The sequence below is a fragment of the Berghia stephanieae genome, chromosome 5 (genome assembly GCF_034508935.2).
Source record: "Berghia stephanieae isolate SIO BIC M18660-M18661 chromosome 5, UCSD_Bste_1.3, whole genome shotgun sequence".
NCBI lineage: Eukaryota > Metazoa > Mollusca > Gastropoda > Nudibranchia > Aeolidiidae > Berghia > Berghia stephanieae.
In genome coordinates, this window is record NC_088364.1 from 36990433 (window position 1) to 37018084 (window position 27652).

At 34.3% G+C, this 27652-nt stretch overlaps 2 protein-coding genes across 5 annotated transcripts; both read right to left on the bottom strand.

The window, feature by feature from the left end:
- Positions 1 to 847: 847 nt before the first annotated feature.
- On the bottom strand, positions 848 to 27540 carry LOC144972854 (protoheme IX farnesyltransferase, mitochondrial-like). Of its 4 annotated transcripts, none has more exons than XM_078914587.1 (7): positions 27424 to 27540; positions 11352 to 11544; positions 9404 to 9854; positions 8782 to 8906; positions 8069 to 8139; positions 7087 to 7319; positions 848 to 5861 (listed from the first exon to the last, which is right to left on the bottom strand). In XM_078914587.1, exons 2-7 carry the CDS (start codon positions 11493 to 11495, stop codon positions 5422 to 5424), a joined length of 1464 nt encoding a protein of 487 aa, XP_078770713.1. In that variant the 5' UTR covers positions 11496 to 11544; positions 27424 to 27540; the 3' UTR covers positions 848 to 5421. The 4 variants fall into 4 exon arrangements, with proteins under 4 accessions (XP_078770713.1, XP_078770714.1, XP_078770715.1 ...); XM_078914588.1 differs by having other exon boundaries at positions 27442 to 27526; XM_078914589.1 differs by having other exon boundaries at positions 27237 to 27500.
- LOC144972855 (uncharacterized) lies at positions 12739 to 19012 on the bottom strand. Its single transcript, XM_078914591.1, has one exon. The coding sequence runs from the start codon at positions 15416 to 15418 to the stop codon at positions 14606 to 14608; it is 813 nt and encodes a 270-aa protein (XP_078770717.1). The 5' UTR covers positions 15419 to 19012; the 3' UTR covers positions 12739 to 14605.
- Positions 27541 to 27652: the final 112 nt, after the last annotated feature.

Below are 27652 nucleotides of genomic sequence, written 5' to 3' on the forward strand. Positions count from 1 at the left end.
AGAGAGAGAGAGAGAGAGAGAGAGGGGGGGGGGGCGGGGGAAACCAACAAGCACCTATACTATAACTAACAGAGAAAGAAAAAAAGACCCGTCTGCCCCATCCCCCTGGTCTTGTGTCATTTTTGACATTTAGCGCCAGTCTGTCTAGGCTGACGTCACAAAAACAGGAGTGTCACTAAATTTCCCGCAAGTAAGCAAAGGTCTAAAAATATGATGGTGATATTTTTCCCCAGTCAGCAAACTTTCTCCTGCAATCTCCCATGCATGAACATGGAAAGAGAAAACATATATGGGCGATAGAAGAAATGGCAAGTGACCTCCCTGCTTACTCACTACCGGAGGTAAAATGCCTCACCCAGCCATTCCAAAAGAAAAAGAAGTACAAAATGCAGGACAAACATATCCATGCAGGATGAACATGTACAATGTAAAATCTTGACACACGCACCGTTTCAAAATGGAAGAACTAAAAAAAAAATTACCCAATGAAAAATGTAACACTACGGGACAATTTCAGTCAGTATAATATTAAGGCCCTAAAATGCCAGAAATTGAAGAAGATAAGGACATTGTGGACTTTTGACCCTCGAATTTGAAGAAATTAAGAGTAGCTGGTCAATTTTAGTGGGCAAAGAATCATTCCCAGAACACCATTGGTCGATAATCTCACCTTTTTTTTTTTACACTGAATTTCATTGGAACGTTGCCAGGATGTGAAAAAACGCACCGATATATTGGTGCTGCTTTGTAAATGGTCTTATTTCTTTGCAGGCACACGAATGTCCACACACACACACACACACACAGACAAACAAAATTGTTAAAAACTCAAAACAAATAAACAAAATTGAACACATATTTTCACGCATTTATTCACATAACATTAAAAACATAATGATGGGGCATATAATTACAATATATTAATTATATACTTTAACCCTTGACATCCCTTTCATACCAGGAATAATGCCTTCCTATTTTCATAAGGAGAGCTGTAATAGTTATGTGGTTAAGGCCTCCATGAAGTTTGAGTGGCATTGTTGTTATTGCTCTCTTTGTAAAAATGTTAAGTCTTTCAGTTCTAATGATACAGGAAGAAATTGTGATTTGGAATGGAATTTTAAGCCTTGCCACTAAAAGGTCAATTTAATTAAGATCAAAAGTAATAAATGGAAAACAAAATTAAACAAAATGACTATGTATATCAATGTCAACTTCTTCAATCTTCAATTTAAGGCAAGATTATCAGCCAATAATATAAAACAACACTGAACAAAAAATGTGTATCTATAACAGACAAAAATATAGCAGGGATGGTTCTGAATTCTGACATTTTTTTCAGGTAACAACCAATAGTATGTGTTTGTTTTTTGTTTTTAAGGGTTTTACGGCGCTTGCAACACATTTGGGTCATATCAGTGCCAGTAAAAAGGAAGAAAATTGGATAGTAAAAAGTTTTAGAATTACAATTAAAGTTAAAGCACCCAAGAATAAGCAAGACAAAGGGGAATTGGTTCAAAGAGGGAACAGATGTAGATTCCAAGAGCACACTATCAGTGTACTTAGTTTGAGATCACTAAATGTCTCATCCAGACACAAGCACAGGTCCCTGCCTAGAGGAACACACTCAATTGTTTATAAATCATATATATGTAAAAAGAAAAATAATACATTGCATAACAGAGATGATTTACAACGAAAAAATACCATCTCCCAAAACTAACTATACATTTGACTGTTTCCCTCAAAGTCAGGGTAAGGGCAAAACCAAGTAATCTCATTCCAAGACAAAGACAGAAAGCAAGTTGGAAAACAGATATAGGGAGATAGAAGACACAGTATGTGCCCCCCTGCCCACTACAGAGGTCAGAAACCCCACCCAGGAAAAAAACAAAACCAAACCCAATAGTACATTATTACGTTATCAAACATGAAGATGGTGGGTAGAACAACTGAATTGCATATGCAAATAGACTGAAATGATTGAGCATTTGAAGTCTTTAATATTTTATCAAAATTCCCTCTGTCGACCCACCAGTGGCTGGGTCTTTGTACTAGATCTGGAAGAATGTAATCTGCCACGACTATCTGATTTGGGGGTATCAAGAACTATCTGTTTCACATAGCTTGGAATGAGGTGACTAAGGCGTCTCCTAATGTGCCCCCCCAGATTGAAAATTATTTAACAAATATGGTAAAATGTACATCATTTGATAGATTTAACCCTTAAGGGGGGGAGCGACACTAAAGGGTCATTTTTTTTATTTGATGAAATATCCTAAACTTCTATGCACAGTCATAATGTATATGTTTGGAAAGGATGATTGCATATTATTTTTTTCGAAAAAGTTGCCCGTTGCTATGGAAACGAAGCCATATTGGAAAATAAACAACAAATCTTAAAAAGTCAAAAGCTTTTTTGCTTATCAACCGATTGCCATAATATTTTGGTCAGAGGTAGAAAAAGGGAAAATAAAGAGGCTCTAGAAGCCCGATTTTTAACTTTTAAATTAGAAACTTTAAAAATTAAGTTCAAAGTTATTACTCGATTATTCCCCTTGAAAAAAGTTACATAATTTCAAATTACTCATAAAAATATTTTTAAATAAAAAATCCGGCTCCTAGAGGACCTGCGTATTTGTATGAAACTCATTTGTAGAAAGTTTGAAGAAGATTGGTTGAAAACTGAGGGAGTGACGAAAATTGCAGTTTTGAGAAAAACGCATTTAAAAGTCAAAGTAAACGAGTTTAGGGAAAAACTCTCCTCTCGCTCTCTGATTGGATTGTGACCACATGACATAATTAAGAACAAAGTGATTGGTTGCTGAAGATAGAGGAGAGTTTCTACTTTTCATTGATATGTTTTTGCCTTTAAAGACTATTTAATATTCTTTCATGAAATCAGTCCACTGAAACTAAAAATGGACAGGATTTAACCAAACTATGGGTCACAAAATACGTTATTTTGAGTCGAAAAAAAAACTGAAGATGAAGTTCTCATGCAATTTTTTATGCAGACAAATGGTCACATGACAACATCCCACCAAAATCTAATTTTAGCAAACTGGGTCAAAATTCATCATTTTTAATGTCGCTCCCCCCCTTAATAATAATAATAATGATGATGTATTTGATGATGATAATCATATTTCTTCAGCGCCTTTTGTCGAAACTTCAAGGCGCTTGATGCAACGTAGATATGATCAGGATGTATGAATGAACACACCGATATATTGGTGCTTCTTTGTAATAAATAATCTTTTGTAATTCCCCACACTTTAGAAAAAGAACATCGGGCAGGTTATTTCAATTGTCAAGATATATTATATAAAGATGTTAAAAAGTGGTTCCCACACATATGACAGAAAATGAATAAGTACACACGCAGACTGGTCAACTAACAAAAGCCATGTAACTTTTTTGTTCTCATAATTTAACCTATATATTTTAACTAAACAAAACAGAATCATATTAATCATATTTTCATTTCAAGAAGGATAATGCAATATTACATTTACCAATGCATATGTAACTTAGAGGACGGATCAGTTTAGCATTTAACATCTTTTAAAATAAATAATTCTTTAGCAATTAAAAAGGAAAAAATATAAGAAAACCAACATTTCATTTTTGTCTTCAATTTCATTTTACTTTTATATACTCGTACAACTTATCATATTTAGGTAATACGAACAATGCTAATTGAAATTATTAATTTGGCAAGCCCTTATTTGTGTGGCAAGTAATCTCTCTCTGCCAACTCTTAATGCCCATAAATCAAGATTCGACAGTTAAAAATAAATAAATAGTATTTTGACTTAAAAACAAGCAAACCCAAAAATTCTCATCTTTAAAAAAAAAAAAAATTATCTTAAACATTTTATAAACAATTTTATGTTATTTAAAAAATAGAAATATTAGTCCTTAATACGATTATTCATATATCAATATGATGCATTAAAACATAGGGAATTGGAGTCTTTGTGAAGTCAATAGAAAACTGCTATCGACAACACTTAAAACCTTTCAGGGACCTTACATCATAAAAAATGTAATAAATAACTAAATTACCGAGATTAAAAATCATTTTAAAACAGGATTCCAAAAATCATGTGTTTTAGGGTCCTAAAAACAAGAGGGCAGCTCTGCCAACATGGTGACTCACCTGCCAATTGCAAAATGGAAAAATATTCTTATTCATTATCAACACCTGCATCATCGGATAAGAAATTCAGCCCTGCCCATGAGTCAGACTGGACTGAAGATCCTGGCTTCAAGTCCCTCTGTATGCGGCATAAAGTTGAGACCTTGGAAAAGACCCTTTATACATTTTCTAAAATGAGTATCTTGCCTGTAACAGCAATGTCTATGTCAGAAACACTAGTAATAGCACATTACATGCCTCAAGTCATGTCCTAAATGGTAAGAGTTTCTTTTGACTTGAGATTCCCGGTAAAACAACTTGAGCTCATTAAATGGATATTGTGCTATATAAAAGCTCACTTTCAAAACATTTATTGGCCTCTGAGGCATAAAAAAGAAGTAATTTGAAATCAGAACACAATGCAATATCTACAATGAAAGAGTTTTAATAGTGGTCCTTTAGGACCATAAGGACCAGTGAACTAGACTTAGTCTCTGTTTCAGTAGAGTTGATCGGACAAATCAGTAATAATTGATTGGTTTGTACAGAATGCTGGTCTGATGTAGATATTTCCCTCCATACCTACGAAAAATCAAACTACCCACCATTGCAGAAAGCAAAGTTAAATAAAGCACTATTAAATTGATCTCTGCACTGATACTGACACAAATCCCTTGGTTGTGAGCGGATAGCTTAACCATTTGTGGTATTCGGATTACATGAAAGATATGGATTTCCTTAAAATCACTGATGATAAAATAAACACATAAATTGTCTTGGATTTAATTAAGCAAAAACTACTGATCTAACATGTTACAAACAAAGTACATATTTAACATTTTCCAAAGTTTTACCTTTTGAAATAAATAAATAGTGATGACACAGGAGAAATTTATAATGAGACCAATTGTGTCAAAATGGTATTATGTTGGAATGAACCTGATTCTAAAAATTGAAAACTAAGCATAACTTACAAAATATGAATTATAACAATTGGATTCTTTGAGTTTTGTTTCTGACACTTCAAAAATAATAGTAAAACAGAATGGAAGTTACAATCTAATTATCAAAGACAGATGAAGCGTCTATTCAATTTGACTACTGTTATCTATTTCTTTGAGCTTTAAGCAGCAACATTTGAATTCTTACACATCAAATCACTTAAATTTCCTAATTTTTATGACTTCTGATTTTAAACTTCCCTTCGTCTAGTTAATCCTGACATCATACCAGGTTGACAGGGCAGGTCACAAATAACATTAACTATAACACTTGTATTAAGATGGAGAAATGGCACTATCAGGTATACTGTCAGTGGATTCTGACTTCTTGTCATCTTTAATTTGCTTGCCTTTTTTACTTATCCCCATTAAAAGGAGAAGGGCAGGAATATGAATCAGACTAAACCGAAACAATTTGCGGGAAGAGTTACTATCACCCTGCTGGTAAAACCTCCAGCCCAAGTAGGAGAAGTATAAGTTTAATGGAAGAGAGTCAACAGCAAAAGTCCATTCAGTAACACCCAAGGGAGTAGCAGCCAAGCACATGCCAGTCAGGAATAGACAATGTCGGAAAGCAACACGGCGACAAAGATCTGGATCAACGACAGACATCATCCGATACCCTGCCCGCGAGTAGTCTGGTCTTAGGTTCCAGCTCAAGGCGTTGAAGTGTGGGAATTGCCAAGAATACAAAATGCCCCCAAGAAGCCAGGCTCCTGAAAGAGAGAGAAAAAAAAAAAAAATCTTTATCACACACAGTGGACTGTATAGTATCTGATGAATGGACAAGTTGTGTAAGACATAGGAAGCAGTGTATGTTTTTGTATATGTGTGTGTTTGTGAAATAGATATGATCCTTGATTATCAGAAATACACTGTGGTACTTTGGACAAAATTAAAGTTTGAGTTTCTTAATGATTATTATTAAATGAGAATGATAAACCTACACTCCCTAATATGAGCACATCAACTACACGCCTGCTAACCCTGAATGCCTGTACAACAGGATTAATTAAAATTAAAATCAATATTTTCTGACTTTTTATTCCCTACAACCAAAACCACAAAATCCTTCCCATTAATATATGTTCCTGTGAAGTGTGAATTTATTTGTTGATAAAAACAGTATCTTTAAACTTTGTCACCACTTTTATAGCTGGAGTGATGATAAATATTTTTATCATATCTAAAATTGGTGTTAAAAAAAAAAAAAAAAAAAAAGAAAATAATATAAAGAACTCTATTGACATCAAATGTATCAAATTTCATTTTAATCTTGACTAAAAGCCTTGATACTGTTTGAAGAGGAAATGGGGAGATGCTGGCTACAAGTTCAGAAAATGTCAGAATCAATACACATCAGACCTTTCTGTCATCAAAAAAATAACACCTAGCTTGATATAACCATGACAATTTCTAGACACGGGTGATGCAAATTCAGGCAGAAAATATGAGAATCCTCAAGAGACCTTCAAGGACTTGCCAACTTTTCAGATACAAAATTCGGGAAAATTGTTGTGCAACTCCAGGATTGAAATAAGATGTGATAGCAATAATGGTGGTAGTGGTGGTTGTAGTGATGATGGTGATGTTTTTTTCTGGAATAATAAGATACTAACAAAACAAAATAGCTGGAAGTTGGGGAAATTGGAAAATGAGAAAAATATAGAATTTCCCAACCAAATTGGCAGGTCTGCCTCTACTAAGTGACCGTAGACACTTTTTATTGCCAGCAATTTAATCTTCTTCGCATTAGTTGTGGCTTCAGTTTTACTGCCAGGATGCCCTTCCTGGGCAAACTGACTGTAGATACGAAATTAGGACTAAGCACCACGGTTGTCCCTTGTTGATCTACTGTTGGAATAGTATCTTACAATTTGCCTCTGCGCGTGTATCATATCGATAACAAATATATTAACACAAATGGTCAACTTTCCTTACCTGGATCAAGTGCTCCAGTACAAGCAGCCCATCCCATCATGGGTGGCACAGCACCCACCACAGCCCCAACCCATGTATTGAGAATAAATGTGCGTTTCATGGGTGTGTAAACAGATGTGTATAGGCACAAGTTCATAGCACCTAGTGCTGCAACTGTCGGGTTGACACCAAGTGATAACATTGCCAAACCGCAGAAACTTGATACTGCAGCAAAGCTCACAGCATGAAGTGGGCTGATGAGGATAGAAGCAGGAAATAAATGGGTGTTTTTAATTGTAACACTTCGGAAGTCAAAATGAATGGATATAGATAAAATTTGTTCTATTGGCCATGGACATAAAAGACAAATGTTAATTTGTTTGACCATGAATTAAACCAAAAGCCTGTTAATAATAATAATAATAATAATAATAATAATAATAATAATAATAATAATAATAATTAGATAACTCTATTTGTCCAGAATCTTTTATTCTCTAATACAGAACCACAAACATGACAAAAAAACAAACAAACAAAAAAGCTACCTAACGAAGATAGCATGATGGCTTGTAGAAAATTCCCATAGACAACAAATATGAAATCTATACGTATTACCATTCCTATAAAATCCAAATCTGGAGAAAATTTCAGTAACAACATAGGATGCACGTTTTAGTGCTTTAAAAAAAACCCACCGAAAAAACAAAAACTACATCTATTAAATGCTCTCTGTAAATATGACCTACATTCCCACAGTAGGTTTAAATAGAAAAATAACTAAAACCTAATTATATATTAGTTCATCAGAAGGTCATCTCCGGACTGCTTTCCAAACAGATATTTTGACAGATGTCAATGCCAAATCTGCGGAAACTTTCTGCAACTGTACATTCAATTTAAAAAAAAAAAAAAAAAAATCAGATCACTATTCTAAAAAATAAAATAAAATAGCAGTCGTCTAATACTACATTATGGGAATTTTAAAATGTAATAAAATTACCTCAAAAAACCTTTAACAAGCACTCTGTTCTTAGTGCGATTCATTTGTGAATCATACGGGACCTCAAGAAACTGCAATGAAGAGGAAAAAAAGTAAACATTAATCCCACAGATGTAATGTTCCTCTTCGATCATAAAAGGAAAAAAACATTGGAAGATACCATGAGTTCATTAAATTTCAGTTCTTTATAGCTTGTTTATTGCATGCCTTATCTTTATATTTTTAAAAATGAAAAATAAAAAAGAATGGGCCACAAATACTTGATCTATTATTTCCATCAATTTATTTAGCTATAAATGTAATCTGCATATCAGATGAAGACCGTGCCAGTCTTATCAATATAAACTGCAGGTTTAAGTAATGTTGGAAAAGATTAATCCCAACAACTAAAGAGGACTGTATACAAATAAAAAACAGAAAAACCTTCTTTAAGGATAAATTTCCTAATATTCAACTTTTAAAACTGTAAATATACATTTAAAAAGTGTTGGTGCTAAGGGTTGAAGTAATGTGCATGTGTGACTAAGTCTTTGCATGTGTTTATTAGGCATTTGCATGTGATTTTTATTTAATCCCTACTATTTTCCTTAATAAAACCACCTAAAGCTTTATCATTTGTGGTAAGGCTCTAAACAAGTTAAATTTAAAATAATAACAACTATTAATTGAAATACAGGTAAAAAATAAGAATGAATAACAATTTTGTGAACTACCTGGTTAATGGAATTTGCAGCACATGACGTCAACCCTGTGCCAAGGGTACAAAAAATAAATGCGGACCAATCAAAGGCACCAGGTGCTATTGCATAACCAGCAACTGTTGTCAAAACAACAAGACCTGAAATATTTTTTGAAAAGAAAACAATTGAAACACTGACTATAAATGTCAAGTTAACATTTTTTTTAAATGTCCCAACGACTTAACATTGATAATGTCTTCTGTGACGTCAATTTATAGATAACATGAAATAGTTAATGACTGAGACACTTTTATCTTCGACTTATATAATACACAATATGACATGAGTAGAAAAAGAAAAGAATATGTTAAAATTTTTTTGGGAAAAAATGACATTAACTTCTCTGCATTGACGTGACATAACGCTCAGGTACACTTATGACTACAAATATCCCCCCCCCTCCTCCCCAAACAAAATCAGCAAGAATACAAGCAAACAAACAACTGACTCCTTTGAAACAGCCACAGCAAACCCATATATATTCAGTCCCCATTGTTTCCCTAAATAAATCTAATATAAAAAGGGTTCAGAGCAATTTATGACTGAAAAAAATGTATTAAAACGAGACAAGGAAAAAAAAGTGAGCAGCAATTACCTGTGAGTCTAAATTTGGAAAGCATCTTATAGTAGGTGAATAGGTTTTTCAGTTCCAAACTTTGTTTCCTCCACGCTATATCCTGAATTGACTCTATATTGAATCCTGGATTTGTTTTGTCCAATAACTCATCTTTCAACCTGACTTGTAAAGATGAAGATGCCGATCCGTCATCACGAATCTGCTTTAAACTGCTTGATGAAATCTTATCCAGATGGTACAAACCTTGGCTTTTTGGTATATAAACTACTAAATCTTTAGGTATATCTTTGGCTTTCATTTCTACAACATGGCCAGATTTCTTGAAATGCAGAGAAACAAGTTCATTTTGATCAATACACTGATAATTATATGTGATATCAGGAATGTGTTTTTCAGTTTTACTATCATGTATCTTCTGTACATTCTCTGCCACTCCAGTTGCCTCAGAGGCAGCTACTTTGGTTGCAAGCTGAAATTAAAATAGAACAAATTCAAATGCTAATATTAATTTAAAACTAGAGCATGTATATAGATCAATATCCACTAAATGTGCTCAAAGCACTTTACACGGTGTCCCTAACCAACAGCAACACTTAACATGTAGGGTGAGATGTAATGCATGTTAGGTGATATTACACTTTTTTTTTCCCGACAGAAATAAAGCTGTTAATGGACAGGTACTCATTTTAATCCTAACTACGGTGAGCGAAAGTGAGCAAAAAGCCTTTTCCAAGGACACAACTATACCTCAGTCAGAGTAGGACTCAAACCCAGGACCTTCCAACCTGAAGGCATGTGTCATACCATTAGATCACAAAGCTGCAAACAATGGTGTAAGCACTAACATTTCCAAAATTAGACATCAATGCCTGAAATGCTAATTCCATTTAGCAATGATGTAAGCACTGATGTGTCCAAAATAAGCCATTAGTATCTACATTCCTAGCCATGAAAAGATAATGCTAGAAATAACTTTATTTTTTGTTTGTTTGTTGCTTTAGGTCTCTTCCAACACAATTGAGGTTATATGAGAGACCGCTGAAACAAAAAAACAAGCAATCTAACAAAATAGTACAAATGTAAATCAAAATCATAACCTAAAGATATCATAAGCTAAATTATAAATAACCAAGAACAAACAGGCAGAAGATTTACAGAAAAAAAATATCCCCTGTCAAAAATACAATCACAAACCAAAGAAGCAGGATAGGCTAGTAAAGAGAAGAAGAAACGACATCACTATCGGATCGTACACCCATGAGAACATCATAGGTATACGATTCAAGGGTGATGCTCCCATCCAACCACCCGCAGAAATAACTTTAACTTTAAGCAGAGCACACTAGATTCCATGATAAAGACTCCTAACAAAATATTTGGTTTGAAAAGGGAACAGGATTTTGATCTTAAAAAACAAACTTAAATTTGACCACTGCTGCTATACATAAAACTGTTTTAAACAATGAGGTGGTAACATTTCTATTTAATAACTAACTTGTTTACATGATTACAATTGTTACAAACTTTATGCTTATACTTTTTTCATTAAAATTCTTCTTTAAGCAAAAATCATAAATTGAAACAATAGAAAAACAGCTCGCATAATATATATATCGATACCAATCCTATGATAAATCTCTGAAAGCCCAAGCGCTTTAAAAAAACACCCAAAAAAGCCATAAGAAAACCCAGACCCTCTCCAAAAAAGACAAAAAAAAAAAAAAAAGACAAAAGACAAAATGCAGTATACTTTAGTTGCAGCAGTTATAGTAGTCATGTTAGATTGTTTATATTTTAAAATGTACTTATTTTACACTCTAGAATGGTGGAATGAAACCCAACACTTGCAGATCACAAGCTGTGTGTCACGTCACTAAACCACACAGTACACAGTCGCACATTAGTACAGATGCAAGTACAATAATAAGCATGATCAAATAATCATTTTTTTTTCTCTTTTACTTACATTCCGCTGGTGTCGACGCCTAGACCAGGTGAAATCTTTCAAATCATTTGGTTTATTTTTAGAAACTGAAGATCCCTTTTGTCTAGGGAACTGTTTGGCCCAGTACAAACGATGTATTTGACCAGTGGGTGGATACTTGGGCATCTTGAAACGTTTGTATGATGGCTAATATTGATTCCAGGTCCTAAGAGCTCTAGAACAAAAAGAAAAAAAGAGTAGAGTAAATAGAGGTTGTATATTTTTCTTTACCAGGTTCAATACTGGTCCATTTGAGTGTAAAGCGAGTGCTCAAGCACAAAACACAATTCACTTTGTCTTATTGTCGGGTGAGTATTATTCACTCTCAGTGAATGTCTTACTGATAGTCTTATCTTTCTCCCCTTCCTTGTTTTATCTATCACCTTCTCTCTCCCTTTCTTATTTCCTTTATTCCTCGTCCTTATTCTCAAAGTTGATTGACGAAAACTTGAGATAGAGATGAATGCTCGGTCAGTCACAACACCAAATTGGAAGTCCAAGTCTCATTACCTCTATGTGCAAACATAAAACATAATTTTCTCATTTAAAAGAAAAAACAAATCAAAAAAGAGAAAAAAAAAGCCCCCAACATATAATGCGAACGGAATCAACTCTTTACGAAAGAGTTAACAATTTCAGACTGGGTCCCTAAACTTATAGAAGCTGTGTCAACATTGCAAGGGAACTCCTTGATGTTCAACCAATGTCTCTCAGATGCTGCATGCTGTGACCACTTGTTCTGAGTTGCCCCATCGAACACTGAGCGAGAGCCAGCCCATGGACTTAATATGTGGGATGTACACCCAAACACACTCATCCAGGACAAAGTTAAGAAAATCAAACAAGGACAAGGCCATTGTACACAAACAGGTTGTGATGACAAAACCTTTTCATTCATTATTTTTTCAATCTATTTGCTCATTTAACTTTTCATGAGAAATCCTTTGACCACCATGGCCCCGGATTGTGGAACTCCATCAGTATTGAAATAAAGAATAATGAAAATCCACTTACTTTTAGAAAGCAGTTAAAAACTGAACTTTTCTGTAGGGCATAAAACTTAAGACTCCTAGTATTAATTTTATTATCATATCAATGTGGTTTTTAATGTGTCAGTTTTATACATGTGATTGATATATGATGTATTGATGTAAAGCGCCAGTGAGCAATTTTGATTGGAACTAGGCGCTATATTAATTCATTGCATTATTATTATTTACATAAAATTTCTTCTTAGCATTAATTATTGTGAGATTTCTTAATTTCTTTTTTGGACTTAACTTGAACCAAGTACCTTTGTACTAACTTGGCAATAGTCATTACCATCCCCCCCCCCCCCCCCCATCCCAAATACTAACCATAACAAAATAAAACAAAAAAATCCCCCACAAAACAAACTGTTAAATTATAGTGTAAAGAGGATAAAGAGGAGGAAGACAGTAGCTCTGGACCGTTTGTTTTTTAAAACACTCAATGCTACCTTGAGTAGTGCTTGCAACTAAATGCTGTAATTTACCCTTCATTTCACATCCGTGTCACATAAAAGTACTATATTTATTAAACTATTATTTTCGTTTTAATGGGTTTTACGGCCCATAAAACACATTTAGATCATTTCAGAGCCAGTAAAAAAGAAAGGAAATGGAAGATAAAAAAATATTCTAGATTTATAATTAAAAGCACATGAGAAAAAGTAAGACAAATGGGAATGGTTCAAATAGGAAACATGGAAATTCCAAGGGCACTTTATTAGTGTACTTAGTTTGAGATCACCTAAAAGTCTAATCCAGACACAAGCCCACTAAGAGGAGCAAGCTCAAATGCTTACAAATAAAGAGATATTCAAGACCAAAAACAAAATAATAAAAAAATAACAGTACATAACAGAGATGATTTAAAAGGGAAAAAAAAAAAAATGTCTCCAAACACTAAAACAATACAACTGACCGAGGATCAAACAGATATCGGGGGATAGACACAGGGAGCAACTTCTCTGCCCACTATAGGCAGACAAAAGGCTGAATCCAGGTTTCTATCCAAAAACACTGTACATTTTGTGTGAAACACAGACATTAAAAAAGATCAATGATGAATTGCTTATAAACAAGGTAAAGTCTCTATTTTAATGAAAATTTATCATGACGAAGCAGAAAATGCTCTAAGATATAGTTCCTATCCTATATTATGTTATTTTTATTTCATGATGGGGAATGGGTTATTTACAGTAAGTCTTATTAAACAAAGTCTTGCAAATTCTAGGACATGTCTTGTTTCTTATTTCAAAATTTCAAATGATGCTCTAAATATTAGCATAATGCAATATGATTGCAGGGCAGACACAACCCTTGCTGGTCAGCAAACATAATTTTTGACTACACTTTTGTCAGTATTTTCAGAATATGGACGAAAACATGACATTTGAAAAATAACAGTTCTTCATCCACTGTGAGAAGTATGATTCAGAAGCTAATTGAAGACAATATCTCATTCTTGGATCAAGCTAGCAAGAAGGTTGAAATATCTATTGACAGCTAAAAACCGACCTTACAGTGATTCTCAAATTGCATCTCATGAATATGTTAATGTTAAAAACTCAAGGTCATCTGCAAACAGGTAATTCCTTCCTCTGAACGGAACTTTGCGAATGACAATGCATGTTGTGTAACACCAGTTATTTTTGTTTGATTTTATAGGTTTTACTATGATAGTGTTTATAAGCCGATTTACAATTAAAAGCACCCCCCCCCCCCAAAAAAAAAGAGTAAGATGTAGAAGGTTGGTTCAAATATGAAACAGAAAGTTATTCCAACAGCAAATTATCATTGTGCTTTATTTGAGGTCAAATAAAATTCCCATCCAGAACCCACTAGAGAAATTCACTTATACTAAAAAAAATATTATATTCATAAAAAAAAAATTCATTCCAATAAAAAGTAAAAAAGCAGCAGAAAAAAAGAAGAAAAAAGACAAAAACAAGCACAACAGATATAGGGGGTAGAAGACAGAGCAAGAGTGATCTCCCCACCCTTCACGAGAGGTCAAGAGACCCCATCCCTTTGGCTTGGGCAAGTGTATGGTTATGAAACATCAAAATCCCCCTTTACTGGGCAGAATAGCCTGTATATTTTTAAAATAAGAAAGAACGGCAATCCTAGTGGCTATGATAGTCAACATCAAATATATTTGTTTTTGACAAACATCTACTGTTGTAAAAAAATACATCAAATGACACAGTGTTACAACTTATAAACAATATTACTGGACTTGGGACTATAATGAAACAAAAGTGTGATAAAGAAAATAAGAGATCTGGTTGGTTTGCAATCTAGATTATTTTCATATTTAGAAAAAGATGACATATCGTGTGATGTTGAGTCACGTTCCCGTATTTGTGAATTGCTGTTGATTGCATGAGTTGACATCGGTGGAATTGTAAGATGAGCAATTCGCTGTTCTTGAGCCAGCAGAAAACTCCTTAGCTCAAGGGTCACTTTAGACTGAAACTCAAGTTTTTCAATAGGATTTAACATGTTATACATTGGCAGTAGGCTTTTGAACCACCCTATTGCAGGGTCTTCTTTCTGCTCCCTTTTGGTTGTGGTTTGGTTAATGAATGAGAGTGCGGCTGAGTCAAACTCATTGAAATCAATTTTCCTTGATTTTGTATTTTTTTGGGATGGTGCACAATCTAATTCAGTTGAGCTCGCAATTGAGGCAGTATCTGATACTGATATTAATGAATTTTCGGAAATTTGTCCAGTTATGTCTGGCATGTCCAGTTGAGGAGACAAGGGCTGGGATCCAAATGTTGAGGGGGCCTGTCGTTTCAGTAAGGAAGAAGCTCTCTGGCAAAGCACATGGCTCCGAAGGAATTCCATATCGGCTTCATACATCCAAGGCCTCTGTAGCTTGGTAGCAGCAGAACCACTACTGGGTGTCTTGATGCGTCTCTCTATGGCCTTGCTGAAATTGTTTCTTAGCCTTTGCCATTTGGTTTTTGCCTCTGTATGAAAGAAACAAGAAACAAAATCATTTATTTTATATTTCATATTATGTTTAAATCTATTTCACAAAACAGAAAGCATTTTCTTGGACCCATGAAAGAATGCATAATAATAACTTAGGAAACCCCCCCCCCCAAAAAAAAAACAAAAACAAACAAAAAAAAACAAAACAAACAAGATTCTTGTAGTGTTTAACTTACAGTAAGAATTGCTCTGTTAAAAAGGATTTTAAATCCAGCTGTTAAACTTCATTCTGTTCTATTCTCCTCCCCCCCTTTAAAGCATTGAAAATGACCAGTCTTGCAAGCCCATTAAAAGCCCTAAATTAACCCTTTAGTAGAGATACCTGCTATATTATTGCATGAAACATATTTACAAATGAGCAGTGCATAGTTGAGTCTTTGTAAAAGGCTCTAACTCATATTCTCTCGCTGTACTCAGGTGTAAAATGAGTATGAGGCATAACAGCATTCTGTCTAACGAAAAAAACAACAACGTAATATCACCTAACAGGAGTCTTGTCTCGTCTTAGATGTTAAGTATTGCTATTGGCTAGGGATCCCCTGTAAAGGGCTTTGAGAATGTTTTGTCAATGCTCAAGTGAAAACATCTAATAATGGAATTTGAAGGGTACGTTGATATCATATGTTTGTTCTCATTTTCTTTAAATGATAACCAAGTTCTAAGTAATCACAATCTTAATTGTTATTGTTAGCTCAGGGGAAAAAAGGATAATAATTACAACCCCTTCTCCCCCTACATACACAAGTATCAGAAGCTGGATCCCTAAAGTACGTTCTAAATTGTGATAGATTAGTGCAATTTGTTCTCTATTCCATTACATTGTTCAAAATTCATGACAGATTTTCATCAGTTGTGACTGCATAGTCGGATGAATTAAATGAATTAATGTTAAACAACTTTATAATAGTAATACTTAACCTTTCAGTTCTGATCTCATAACTCATTCTATGGTGATATGCCACCATAGTGTTTGTGCAGTTAGATTACATTAATATTTTTCAAATATATATATAAATATATATTTCAAATATAAATCCCAATTGACACAAAATTTAAAGCTTCACAAGAAACACCACTCAAGCATCAAAACATAGCTGCCATTTTCCTCAAACTCAAATAAAGAACACTTGACGCAATGAGTGCACATACTGACATTCTAAAGTATGTTGACTGACATTTCAACTGACGTAAGTAATGAATGTGTAATCAAAATTAGTTGAGTATAACTAGTGTAACTGAAATGATGCAATTGAGTACATGAAGAAGGAAGTTGCGATAACAACTACCAATAACACCACTACTTTCCTACAACCACCCTATGCAATATTCAATCATAAAAACTGAAGACTGATCACAAAAAATAAAAATGTAAATATGTACTATATTGAAATACCGATTATCCATATTAGATGAAACAAATGGCAGCTTTATCTTAGTTATTGGAATTCAGTCTCCTGAGGCCATTTACACAAGCAGTAATAATACGCTACAGTTTGTCAGAAAAGTTCAAATAAAGATTGGATAATAGTAACCACAGCCAAATACTTAGATAATTGGTGTTAGGGTTGAGTGAGTCAAAGAGATTGGAAGTCTGTAAAAGATTTATATATCTTTTTTTCAGAATAAATCTGATCCTCTTTTATGCCGAATTAAAGCAAGATTGTAATTTTATCTCTTCCTTTTAATATTTAATCTATACTGAAGCACGATGAGCCAATAATATTCCTTTCTATCAACAGTCAACAGGCACCATCCTATTTGCAGAATCTAATTTTAATAATTGAAAAGCGTGATTCTATGGGTGGGGAGAAGCAGACAATCTGTTTAAAATTAAAATGTCTGCGGGTCGGAGTTTTAATTTCAAATCATATGTTTATTAAAACTACATAAAACTTTTTACTAACCCCAAAACGATCCTGATAACCTTACTCTCTCTCCCACTTTTGCCATTTCCCACATTCTCTTCTCCGCTTCTTTAAAAGCCCACCCCCTCTCCCCCTCCATCTCTCTCTCTCCACAAGCAAAATCCTGGTTTGAGCTTGTTGGTATGTGCAACTGAGTGAATATCACATCATCGATTTAAATGGATTGGGTGCACAATTGCCTGAGTGCGTGCATATCCAGAAGAAAGAAAAATTATTATAATCTGAAGTACCTATATCTTTTAGTATCTTAATATTTCTGCTAAACTTGATGGGAGGTTCTTCGAAGATGGAAGTTGTTTGTGAAAACTGAGTGAAGATGACTGTCAACATTAGATGGAAAAATATTAAAAATTTTATACCCGACTACCTTGTATCTTGCTCAACTTCAATTAGTATCTTTATACTCTCTATTTTAATCCTTTATACAAAATTTATTATTTTAGCCCTAGATCATACAGCATGATGAGGTAAAAATACTAATTGTATTATGTATAACTCATTGCAAGAGGAATTCATGTTTTTATACCATGACATCAATTACCCTTACAGCCAACACTATAACAACACTCCTATTCTTAATCACCATTTATTAGTCTTTTTTAATGTGGTGTGCAGAGAGAGTTTAAGTATCATTAGCTCGTTTTTGTTTTCAAAAGCCCAAATATATATATATCCATATACATGTATTGTACCAAACTATAAATAACACTGGTGAACTTCCGAGAGGAAATAAAAGTCGTCTTTATAAATAAAAAATAACTAAGAGTTGCAAAGTAACAAAGCCAAGGCACAACAACGATGCAACTCATTGTGTGCTAGCAAAACAATAAAATTAGTTGCATCAACACCGTGACAAACTGCAACAGCAAAAACAATGATGGCATGAGTGGCAGCAACAGCAACAATTGCAAATTCAACTAAAAAATCAAGGACTACAAATTGCACGTGTGTTAGATCATGCCAAAATAAAACTCGGATATACAGGACATAATTGAAGATCATAAAATGACTATTTTTGTCATCTTGGAGACATAGTTGAATTATTCACATGACGATCCAATACTAAAAACAATTCCAGTTGAACACCTTTATCTGTCGTAAAAGGTAAATTACCCATTACTGCAAATTTTATACAAATCATTTGGTGACTTTCTCCATTATTGTGTCATTCTGAGTTGAAAAAAAAATTGTTTGATCATATTTGTTCTCGTTGGTAATATTAATATCTAAGTTTCTGGTGGGAGAGTGTTAAATCCCTTAATTGTTCTTGGGAAAAAAAATTTACATCCAAAGGCTATAATTTCCCACATTGAGAGGAAAGGTGACGGAACTGTGATCATCTAGCACTTGTCATTATATGATAATGTATCATTCCGCCAAAAGTACTTTTAATAGCTTGAAGTATGCTGGAATTAAATAATTCAAAGTCTTCACATTGTGGCGGAAAACACAATAATGACAGGAAAAGAATTTTCTTCATGGGCAACACAATAAATCAAAATCTAATTGAGATTTGGTGACTATAGTTGCTGTTTTTGATAGATCAACTCTTCCTGGAGCTGTGGTAGCAAAATGGTGGCGGAATTCTGTTCCTTTATATTTTTTAAGGATTTATTACTGAGCGAAAGTGGCGTTTTGAAGACACAAAGGTTTTACTTTCGTTTTTAGAATGGATCAAATGAGGTAAGTGAATCAACAGTTTCCATTTAAAGTTAACTTTATGTTTTGTTTTTAACAATAGTTAGATATATTAAGTACAATTTGTATGATTTAAAAATTTAAAAAAAAGTTTTTCTGAACAAAATATAGTTTGGTGTCACCTGCGTGGGTCCCATCTGCATGGGCACCAGGAATTCTGAAATGTCTGAACTTGGACATTGTTGATGAATATACAGTTCATATATGTACACTTTGGTACCCTATGCTGAATATTTCAATATAAGTACAAATCTGAATATTTCTAGCCATTTAAAAACACAAATTGCTAATTAATTGAATTTTGTGAACAATTTATATTAAATATATTGATTCGCTCTCTTATATCATATTTTTGTGTCACTACAACATTCACTCTTCTTTCCGGGAGGATGCAGCGTTGGGATCTGACCATCTGATCTAAAAGCATTTTATCCAGTATGAAAATTTTGATTAGCTACAATACAAGATACACAGGCTTGAGAGATATTACTCCACAACTGTGAGTTTGCTAACCGATAGGGATAAAATCCGTAATAGCACCTAAGTAATGAATTACATGTTGAAAGGAAAAAATGCTGTACGACTTGCTCAAAATGTTCCAGAAATAAGTTTGTAATGAGATTTTAGACTTATTTATATATATTATTATAATTATTTCATAGCATTGCACTTGAACCTCTGTGATGTAGCAAACAACAGTTGTAAGTGTGAGTAGTTGTTCTTAAGAACGCCTTTCTTATGTGCAATTATAAGCCTTATTTTCTCAACAGAGTAATCAAATATGTTTAAAATAGTGGAAATCAAATATGCTTAAAGCAGTGCTCTTGTCATCAACTATGTCTTTATATATTGCTTTTATACCAGATAATTGGAGGAGAGGGGAGTTTCACCGTGCAGTTCTCCCAAGGAATAGCAGGACAATTTATTTTTATGCCTATGTGCAGAGCATAGTGTGTGATTGGTAAAAGAGGACCCTCCAGGCATCTATTCCTGGGTTGTTGTAACCCGTTTTGACAATACAATTGAAAACAAGGACCCATTTTTTTTCAAAGTTGAAATAAAAGATTAAAATATTACAAAAAATATTTTTTCGTTATTTGCCTCATGTAATTGTCCCCCTTGTTGTATAATAAAGTTAGTTTCAATACAAAGTACAAAAAATATTCTGTTTGTTGTTTATTTGAAACAAGTGGACCTGTGTACATGTATTTTGAGTCATTTGTCACTTCAGATTGTTAACAGTTCTTTTCATTTTGCATTTCCATGTAAATCTGGGTCACCGCTGATTGACCTACTTTTTAAAGTTACATAATCGTCTCCTGCTCATAATTTTTACAAATTCTGAATCCTCATATTTCAAGCTTTAAAATGATATATGACACTTATTTGTAGATAAAAGATGAAAATTGACAAAAATGGGCCGGCCAAAGTAGATGATTTCAGATCTAGTCTGTTTCCGCCTTGTATATATTGGCCATGACCACACCAACAAAACAAGATCTAAACTATTGATTTTTATAAGTTTGGAGAGTGAACCTGGGGCTATGATAGATGAGATAAAGCGAGTGAATCTGAGACTTTAACAGATGGGGAAGCGAATGAGGACTTTGGACACTTTTGTATCTTTTGTAGTCACACTCTTTGTGGCTACAAACAATATTCTTTTTACTTAAAATAAAGCACAAGAAATTCTGGTGCTTTTGATTAAGATACCTCAACTTCTATATCACTGTCTTAAGTGAGCTTAAAATGATGCAAGCAAATGCAATGTTAAATTTCATAATAAATACACCCGTTGCCTGTTTTGATAATTGAAAATGACAAAAGATATGACACATGACATACCTATGTTGTAGACATTTAGGGTAAAGTTATTGACAGTATTATTCCACCCCTTGCAACTTGGAACTTGCAATGGTGCACTAGTGACAAACAATGTTTATCTATATCTGAAAGTATTGCCCAAGCAACTCTACCCCCCCCCCCCCCCCCCCCCCCCCAAAAAAAAGACTTCCAATGTCATGTTGTCATTTACGTTGTTATATTCCGCTCCACTCTCAAGAGAAATAAAAATTGTAAAGCACTGAGATATGCATGGTAATAAAACTTGAGATGCGCACTTTATAAACAAATCATTATTTTGACTCCACGAATTCTGATTCAGAGAGCTAAAATGGGACACCCTTACACAAAATACTGTTATGATCCAGAATAGCAGCATGTTTGGACTATAATATATAAAATATAATCTAGATTTAGAGCTTTTTCTGTTACTTGTTTTAATCTGTTATTAAAAAAGCATAATTATGGGATATGCAGGGTCATTTCCATACAAATAAACAAGCCAATTTTATTACTGTAAGACGTCCTAAGATTGTCAAATCAGGACAGTTGGCTGCTATGTGATAATCAAAGCAAATGATACAAAATCTTTCTATCTTTTAAAGTTAGTGGTGTGCAAAATGAAACTTTTCTAAGCATTTCTTTAGGTCAAAAAGATCAACAAAAGAATGAGCAAGGAAAACGTGTATGGTTACAAAAATAAAACAAAAAGAAGTCTAAACTTGAAAAAAAAAAGAAGAAAAAAACCCAAACCAAAAACAAATTCAATCCATTAACAAGTTGAAAACTAAATGATGACATTGTTTCAAAAGTTCATTCATTCATTTAAAGGCACAGGGACTGGATATAAAACTTTCGAACCAAATTGGCCCACTCCATTCACAGAGTGGCCAATTTCATTAACAAGTGATGGTAAAACAGACCTGCCACCTTTTCAGCAACAAAATTTGGAAACATTTCGAAGCAAAAGTGGAATTTAAATGAAGATGTGTTAATGTATGATGATGGTTTTACAGCATTAGTAAAATATAATAAAAAAAAGAGAAAAAAGCTGGAAATGAGGGAAATCAAGAATGAAGACAATGTTAGGAATTTCTAAATAAATTCGAGAGAGTCAGCATGTCTGGTAAAGTATACTAAGTAGCAAAGCTACTAAAAGTATGGTGGGAAAGACATTGGCTAGATAAAACGTTTTGTACTTACCTTCAATAGACAGATCTATCTGTGAAGCAATAGTAGACCACGTTCCATGTAGAAGATTACGATCTTTGTGTCTTGGATCTTTTGTATCGTAAATGAAGGAATTTTGTTTGACTAAATTAATAAGTCTTGTATTAATGTCTATTTCCGTTTCTACTTCTTCAACATAACGTGAGATTTCCTCAGTTGTCATTGCTGAAAAAAAGGACTAGCTCACAGTTCACAGTCTGTCAAATGGTGAATGGAAGACAAAAGCACAAGTGTATTTCATTACGAACAAATTGCAGAAACAGTCGGGTGGCATGTGAATGATGGCACACAACCTCGGCGAGATCAGTGGTGAGTGATGAATGCAAGTACAAAATGTTCTTAAAACAGCAAATTTAAATGGCTCTTATCAAACTCTCTACTGAATATGATTTATGTAAGATACGCTTAATATCAGGGGTGAGAATGAATGGTCACTAAAAAGTAGGAAATTTTTCAGCGCTTAGCATCAAGAATCATCCATGCAAAAATAACCTATAAATTTAAATTTCATTAAAAGTTATTGTGATGCAATCCAAAATGTGTCACCCAGCAATTTCTGACATCACTCTGAGGAATTTCAAAAACTGAAAGTGTAATTATAACATGGTGGTTGTAGTAATGGTAGTGGTAGGGATAATGATGTGGTGGTGGTTGTAGTAGTTGTGGTAGTCGCCACATACATCTCGCATATTCACAGATTCACTAATGCCCACATCCCATTGTTTCAAGTTGACCAGAGATGCCAACTTAAAATTTGGCCCACTATTGGAAGTCAGGAACCCCACCCAGGTGTGTGTGTGTGTGTGTTTGTGAGTGAGAGAGAGACACAGAGAGAGACACAGAGAGAGAGAGAGAGAGAGAGAGAGAGAGAGAGAAAGAGAGAGAGAGAGAGAGAGAGAGAGAGAGAGAGAGAGAGAGAGAGACTGCTCAAAGTGAAATATAGTGATAGGTACAGAGAGATTAAAGTGAAAAACTAATCGAGGTTAAAGTACTGAGTGAACTTTATTGTTAGGTGTGTATGTGCTTTATTTGTTAATAAATAGTAAATATTAAGTATACATATGTTTCATGTTGGCAATTGACAGGAAATTAACATTTTAATTGAATCCTCTGTGTGTGTGTGTGTGTGTGTGTGTGTGTGTGTGTGTGTGTGTGTGTGTGTCATTGTTAAGTACATGAAGATGAAACGTGAAAACTTATCGAGGCTAAAGAACCGAGTTGATTTGTGTGTGCACGTGTATATGTTTGTAGGTCATTTCAGCGGCACTTAAAACATATATGGGGCTGTAAAAAATATAGATTTAAGTAAGATCAAAAGCACGGGAGAAAAAGTGACTGGTTCAACGGACTCCAAGATCAAACTATCAATGTAGTTAGTTTGAGGTCACCTAAAACTCTCACCAAGACAAAAGCACAGAATCCTTGTGAGAGAAATACAAAATTTAGAACAACAAATCTAACGTCACACAAAAGAGAGATGATATACAAGGACAAACATATCATCTCCCAAAAACGACTATACATTTAATTGTTTCCCTCCCTGCCAATGAATCCGGCCAGAAAAAAGGATCAAGCCAAGACAAAGGCAGAAAGCAACTCTGATCCATGCAAGTCAAAAGATCCCACCAGGAAGATGATGTGATAGTGGTGCTTGCACTAGAGGTGGTACTGATTACAATGAGGGCAGTGGTGATGTGGTTGTGGAGATGGTGTTACTGATGATGATGTGATAGTTGCTGTCGTAGTGGTGGTAGTTGTGGTAGGGATGGTGATGATGTCATGATGGTTCAGGGGTGAGAATGATTGGTCACAAAAATGGAGTTCAAGACCTATCTATGCGAAGATAACATATAAATTTGAATTTCATTAAAAATTTACTGAGATGCAATCAAAAATGTGTCTCACAATAATTTCTGACACCACTTGGAAGAATTTCAAAAGTTGAAAGTGTAATTACAACATATTGTAGTAGTAGTAAGAAAAGATGGTGGTAAGGATGATGATGTGATGGTGGTTGTAGTAGGGTCGTGATAAGGATGATGATATGGTGGTTGTAGCTGTAGAGGTGTTGGGAATGATGGTGTGGTGGTGGTTGTAATAGTTGTGGTAGGGATGATGTGGGGTGGTTGTAGTAGTGATAGTTGGGATGATGTGATGGTGGAGGATGTAGTTGTATTGGTAGTAGGAATGATGATGTGGTGATGACTTTCATGACTATTAATGAATAATTTATAAAATGTATAATCATTATAATAATAATTTGTGGGTTGATTTTGTCATTCGTGGTATCAATTTTATTGTAATAGAGAGATAGGATCTATTATTGTTTCTGATGCGAAATAATTACTTAGTATTATCTAGCACCAAGAAAAATGGTTGGTAAATAAAAATGTTACCCACTTTGATCTACTGCCACCGTCTATTCTTGTAGAATTTTGAGTCAAGCGCCCTAAAGTTTTCGACCAAATCACAGGCTCTCAACCGGCCGGCCGAAATAAAAGATCCTACTAGCCGTCACAGGGTTACACTACTGCTATGCAAAAAATGTAACACCTTTTTGAGGTTGAAAACCAACTGTTTTACGAATTGAAGACATTTGATTTGAAAGATTGCCTTTTGTTTAGTTTAGCTTTTTTTAGCAACTTTTTTATTTATCGGCTGATTTTCTTGATTATTATATCATTGTTTAAATTTCAATGAGATGAGATCAAAGATATACTTTGATTCAAATGCAACTAGACCATAATTTGGCTTTTTTACCTGTCAATCATGCCTGGATAATATATTTATCAAGGTGGTGATTGTGAAGCAACTATCCGATGACCATCTTCTAATGCTTCAGCGATGACTCAAGGCATAGATGATAGCTGTTGACACATGAGCTGTCAGAACGACCAACCGTTGAAGGGTCAAGATGCTCAAAAGCCAATCATTCTTCGATCAAAAAACTTAACTCACAAGAACAAAAGTTTGAAATACGGCGGAGTTTAACTATGAGTGACCGTAGAAAACGAAAATGTGACTGCAGACATCAAAGGGTAGGCTTATATCATAAAAGGATGACTACATGATTGACATGGCCATGTAGGGAACAAATATTTCTACTGAACCTGAACCAACCAGGACGCTCCTCTGCAGGCTATTTTGCACGGTGAACATAGCCACTGCGTTTTATATTTTCATAGTGCTTTTATGCCCCTCCGTTGACGGTGTATCTTAACGGATCGTTTTTATTTTATGCACCTCCGTTAAGCATGCGCATTCTATACAATAGTGTTTCTGTATTTGGTCATGGCAAAAGTTACATTGTGACATATGGACATCTTTGTTAATTTTTCAAATAATCAAAAAATCTAAAAAATCAAAATTTAAAACCAGAAAATAGAAGTTGCATTGAAGGTAAAATAAAATTCTAGAACGACCTTATTAAATGTTATGAATAGTCAGAAGGCTCCATAGCGCAGTGGACAAGGTGTAAAAGAATTTTACCTTGAGGGAACTGGCTTCGATTTCAAATGTGGACAATTAAAAAAATTTATTTTTGCTTTATTGAGAAAGAAACCATTTTTGTTGCTATAGTTACTGGACATACTTTTAATACTTTATATTAAGCTATTATTATTATTATTATAATTGTTATTATTAATATTATTATTTTTAAAAAACAAGAGGTGTACCATTAAATGTGTTATCGACGTGCACTTATGTGTACACATCGATTGTTATCATTTTATATTTTATCATTATCAGTGTTTGGTTTACCGCGCCTTTGTCTTTTAATTGTTTTTTGTTTTGTTTTTGTTTATTTTTCTTCTTTTGTTGTTGTTGCTTTCCAAAAACTTTTTTTTTATTTTGGTAATTGTGATCAGTATTTGTGTGCCATGTTTCTTTTTACCTTTGATTTTGTAATTATTATTATTATTATTTAATTATTATCATTGTATAAATGTAAATCGGTAATCACTGAGCAGCATGCTAAACTACAATTTAAAACTATCTAAAACCTCTTTTTTTCTGTGGGTCATACACCGCGCGTTTATACCCCCAACAGTGGTTCATAAACATGGTGTGTTAATTAATTTTCGTAATATTTCAATTTGTACTTCTTTACAAAGGGGTTATTATATTTCCTGTTCCATTACTGTTTTTGTTTATTCACCTCAACTACTCCATTCACACATATTATCTCGTCCTTAATGTTTTATTCATCGTGTTTTGTTGATAAAGGAGAAACCCGAAACGTCCAGATTATCTGTCTTCGTCTAATAAATTGAAGCTTAAAATTCAAGACTTATCGCTATTTTTACCTCCGAGCTTCAAGCAGCAATATTATCGTCAATTAACCAGCACCGCCAACGGAGGTGCATAAAAATGGTGCGTTTTTGTACACATCCAACGGAGGTACATAAAAACGCCACCTCTAAGTCGTTCTATAGAACAACCACCATAACAATTCATTACAATTGTGATTCCCTTTTTCAGATTTCTATTGTCATTAAAATTAAATTGAATGAATCAAACGGCACACCACACCAACGTGGGGGCATTGGTAAAGGAGGTCCCTGCCACCATTCTTAGAGACTTGAGTTCTCACCTTGGCTGTTCTTGATCAATACAGTAAATAGCAGTATGGAGTTGGGAGAAGTGACTAGGTTGCAGAGACTAGGTTATTAACTTGACTGTTCTTAATCTTACCAAAAAGAGGAAAATGGGGGGGAGGGAATGCTAGAGAGAGTAGACAGAGAGAGAAGAGAGAGAGGAGAGAGAGAGAGAGAGAGAGAAGAGAGAGAGAGAGAGAGAGAGAGAGAGAGAGAGAGAGAGAGAGAGAGAGAGAGAGAGAGAGAGAGAGATCACTAAAACAGCCCATTTGAAAATGATAGATAGCAACTTTTATTTAAAATTTAAATTGCTACAATCAATTTGGTTCTTAGAGAACTAGACTAGATTTAGATTATTTAGATAGAAAAACTCTAAAGAGAATGAGGAAAGGTAAGGCCTGAGTAAGAGAAGAAAAAAATGGCTTATCTCATTCTTAGTTTAGCCTTGGAACACTTTAAATACAATCTGGCCATGGTCTAGATGTAAACAAAGCAAGGTGACATCAGGGATCTCAATCCTTTACCAGTGCCCACATCGGCGCCTACCTCTCGAGTCTCGAGGCCGACTACGACGAGGCTGCAGTCTGATAGAGTCTACCGCTACCGTCTATCCCGATGATGACGAGAGCTGCTAAAGTGAAAAATAATGAATGCTTGTTTAATGGCGACAACTATCTTTAAAACGCCCACAGCAACACAACAACAACAAAAATCTTCGAGGAACACAGCTTACATTCAAAACACAAATTACATAAGTTTCTTGTAGGTAAGTAGGCTAAGTGAAGTTTGTCCTCTACATCCACACTTCTCCTCTTAGATCCTGACTTGGGAGGTAGAAAAAATGTCATGTACGCAAGTGCTTCAACATTGTCAAAAGATGAACACAGATAATAACTCGAAACCGATAAGAGATCCATTTCACAAAAAAAGTAATGCGTTGAATGATTGAAGATTGATTGTCA

Bases quoted from the DNA above. Each gene is read 5' to 3' on its own strand.
- LOC144972854 (XM_078914587.1), bottom strand. From the start codon at position 11,495: ATGCCCAAGTATCCACCCACTGGTCAAATACATCGTTTGTACTGGGCC. The intron at 8,140-8,781 runs GTAGTTCACAAA...TCTTCATTGCAG, and splicing joins CTGCAAATTCCATTAACCAG to TTTCTTGAGGTCCCGTATGA. The intron at 7,320-8,068 runs GTAATTTTATTA...TATCCTCATCAG, and splicing joins CTTGTTAAAGGTTTTTTGAG to CCCACTTCATGCTGTGAGCT.
- LOC144972855 (XM_078914591.1), bottom strand. From the start codon at position 15,418: ATGAAATATAAAATAAATGATTTTGTTTCTTGTTTCTTTCATACAGAG.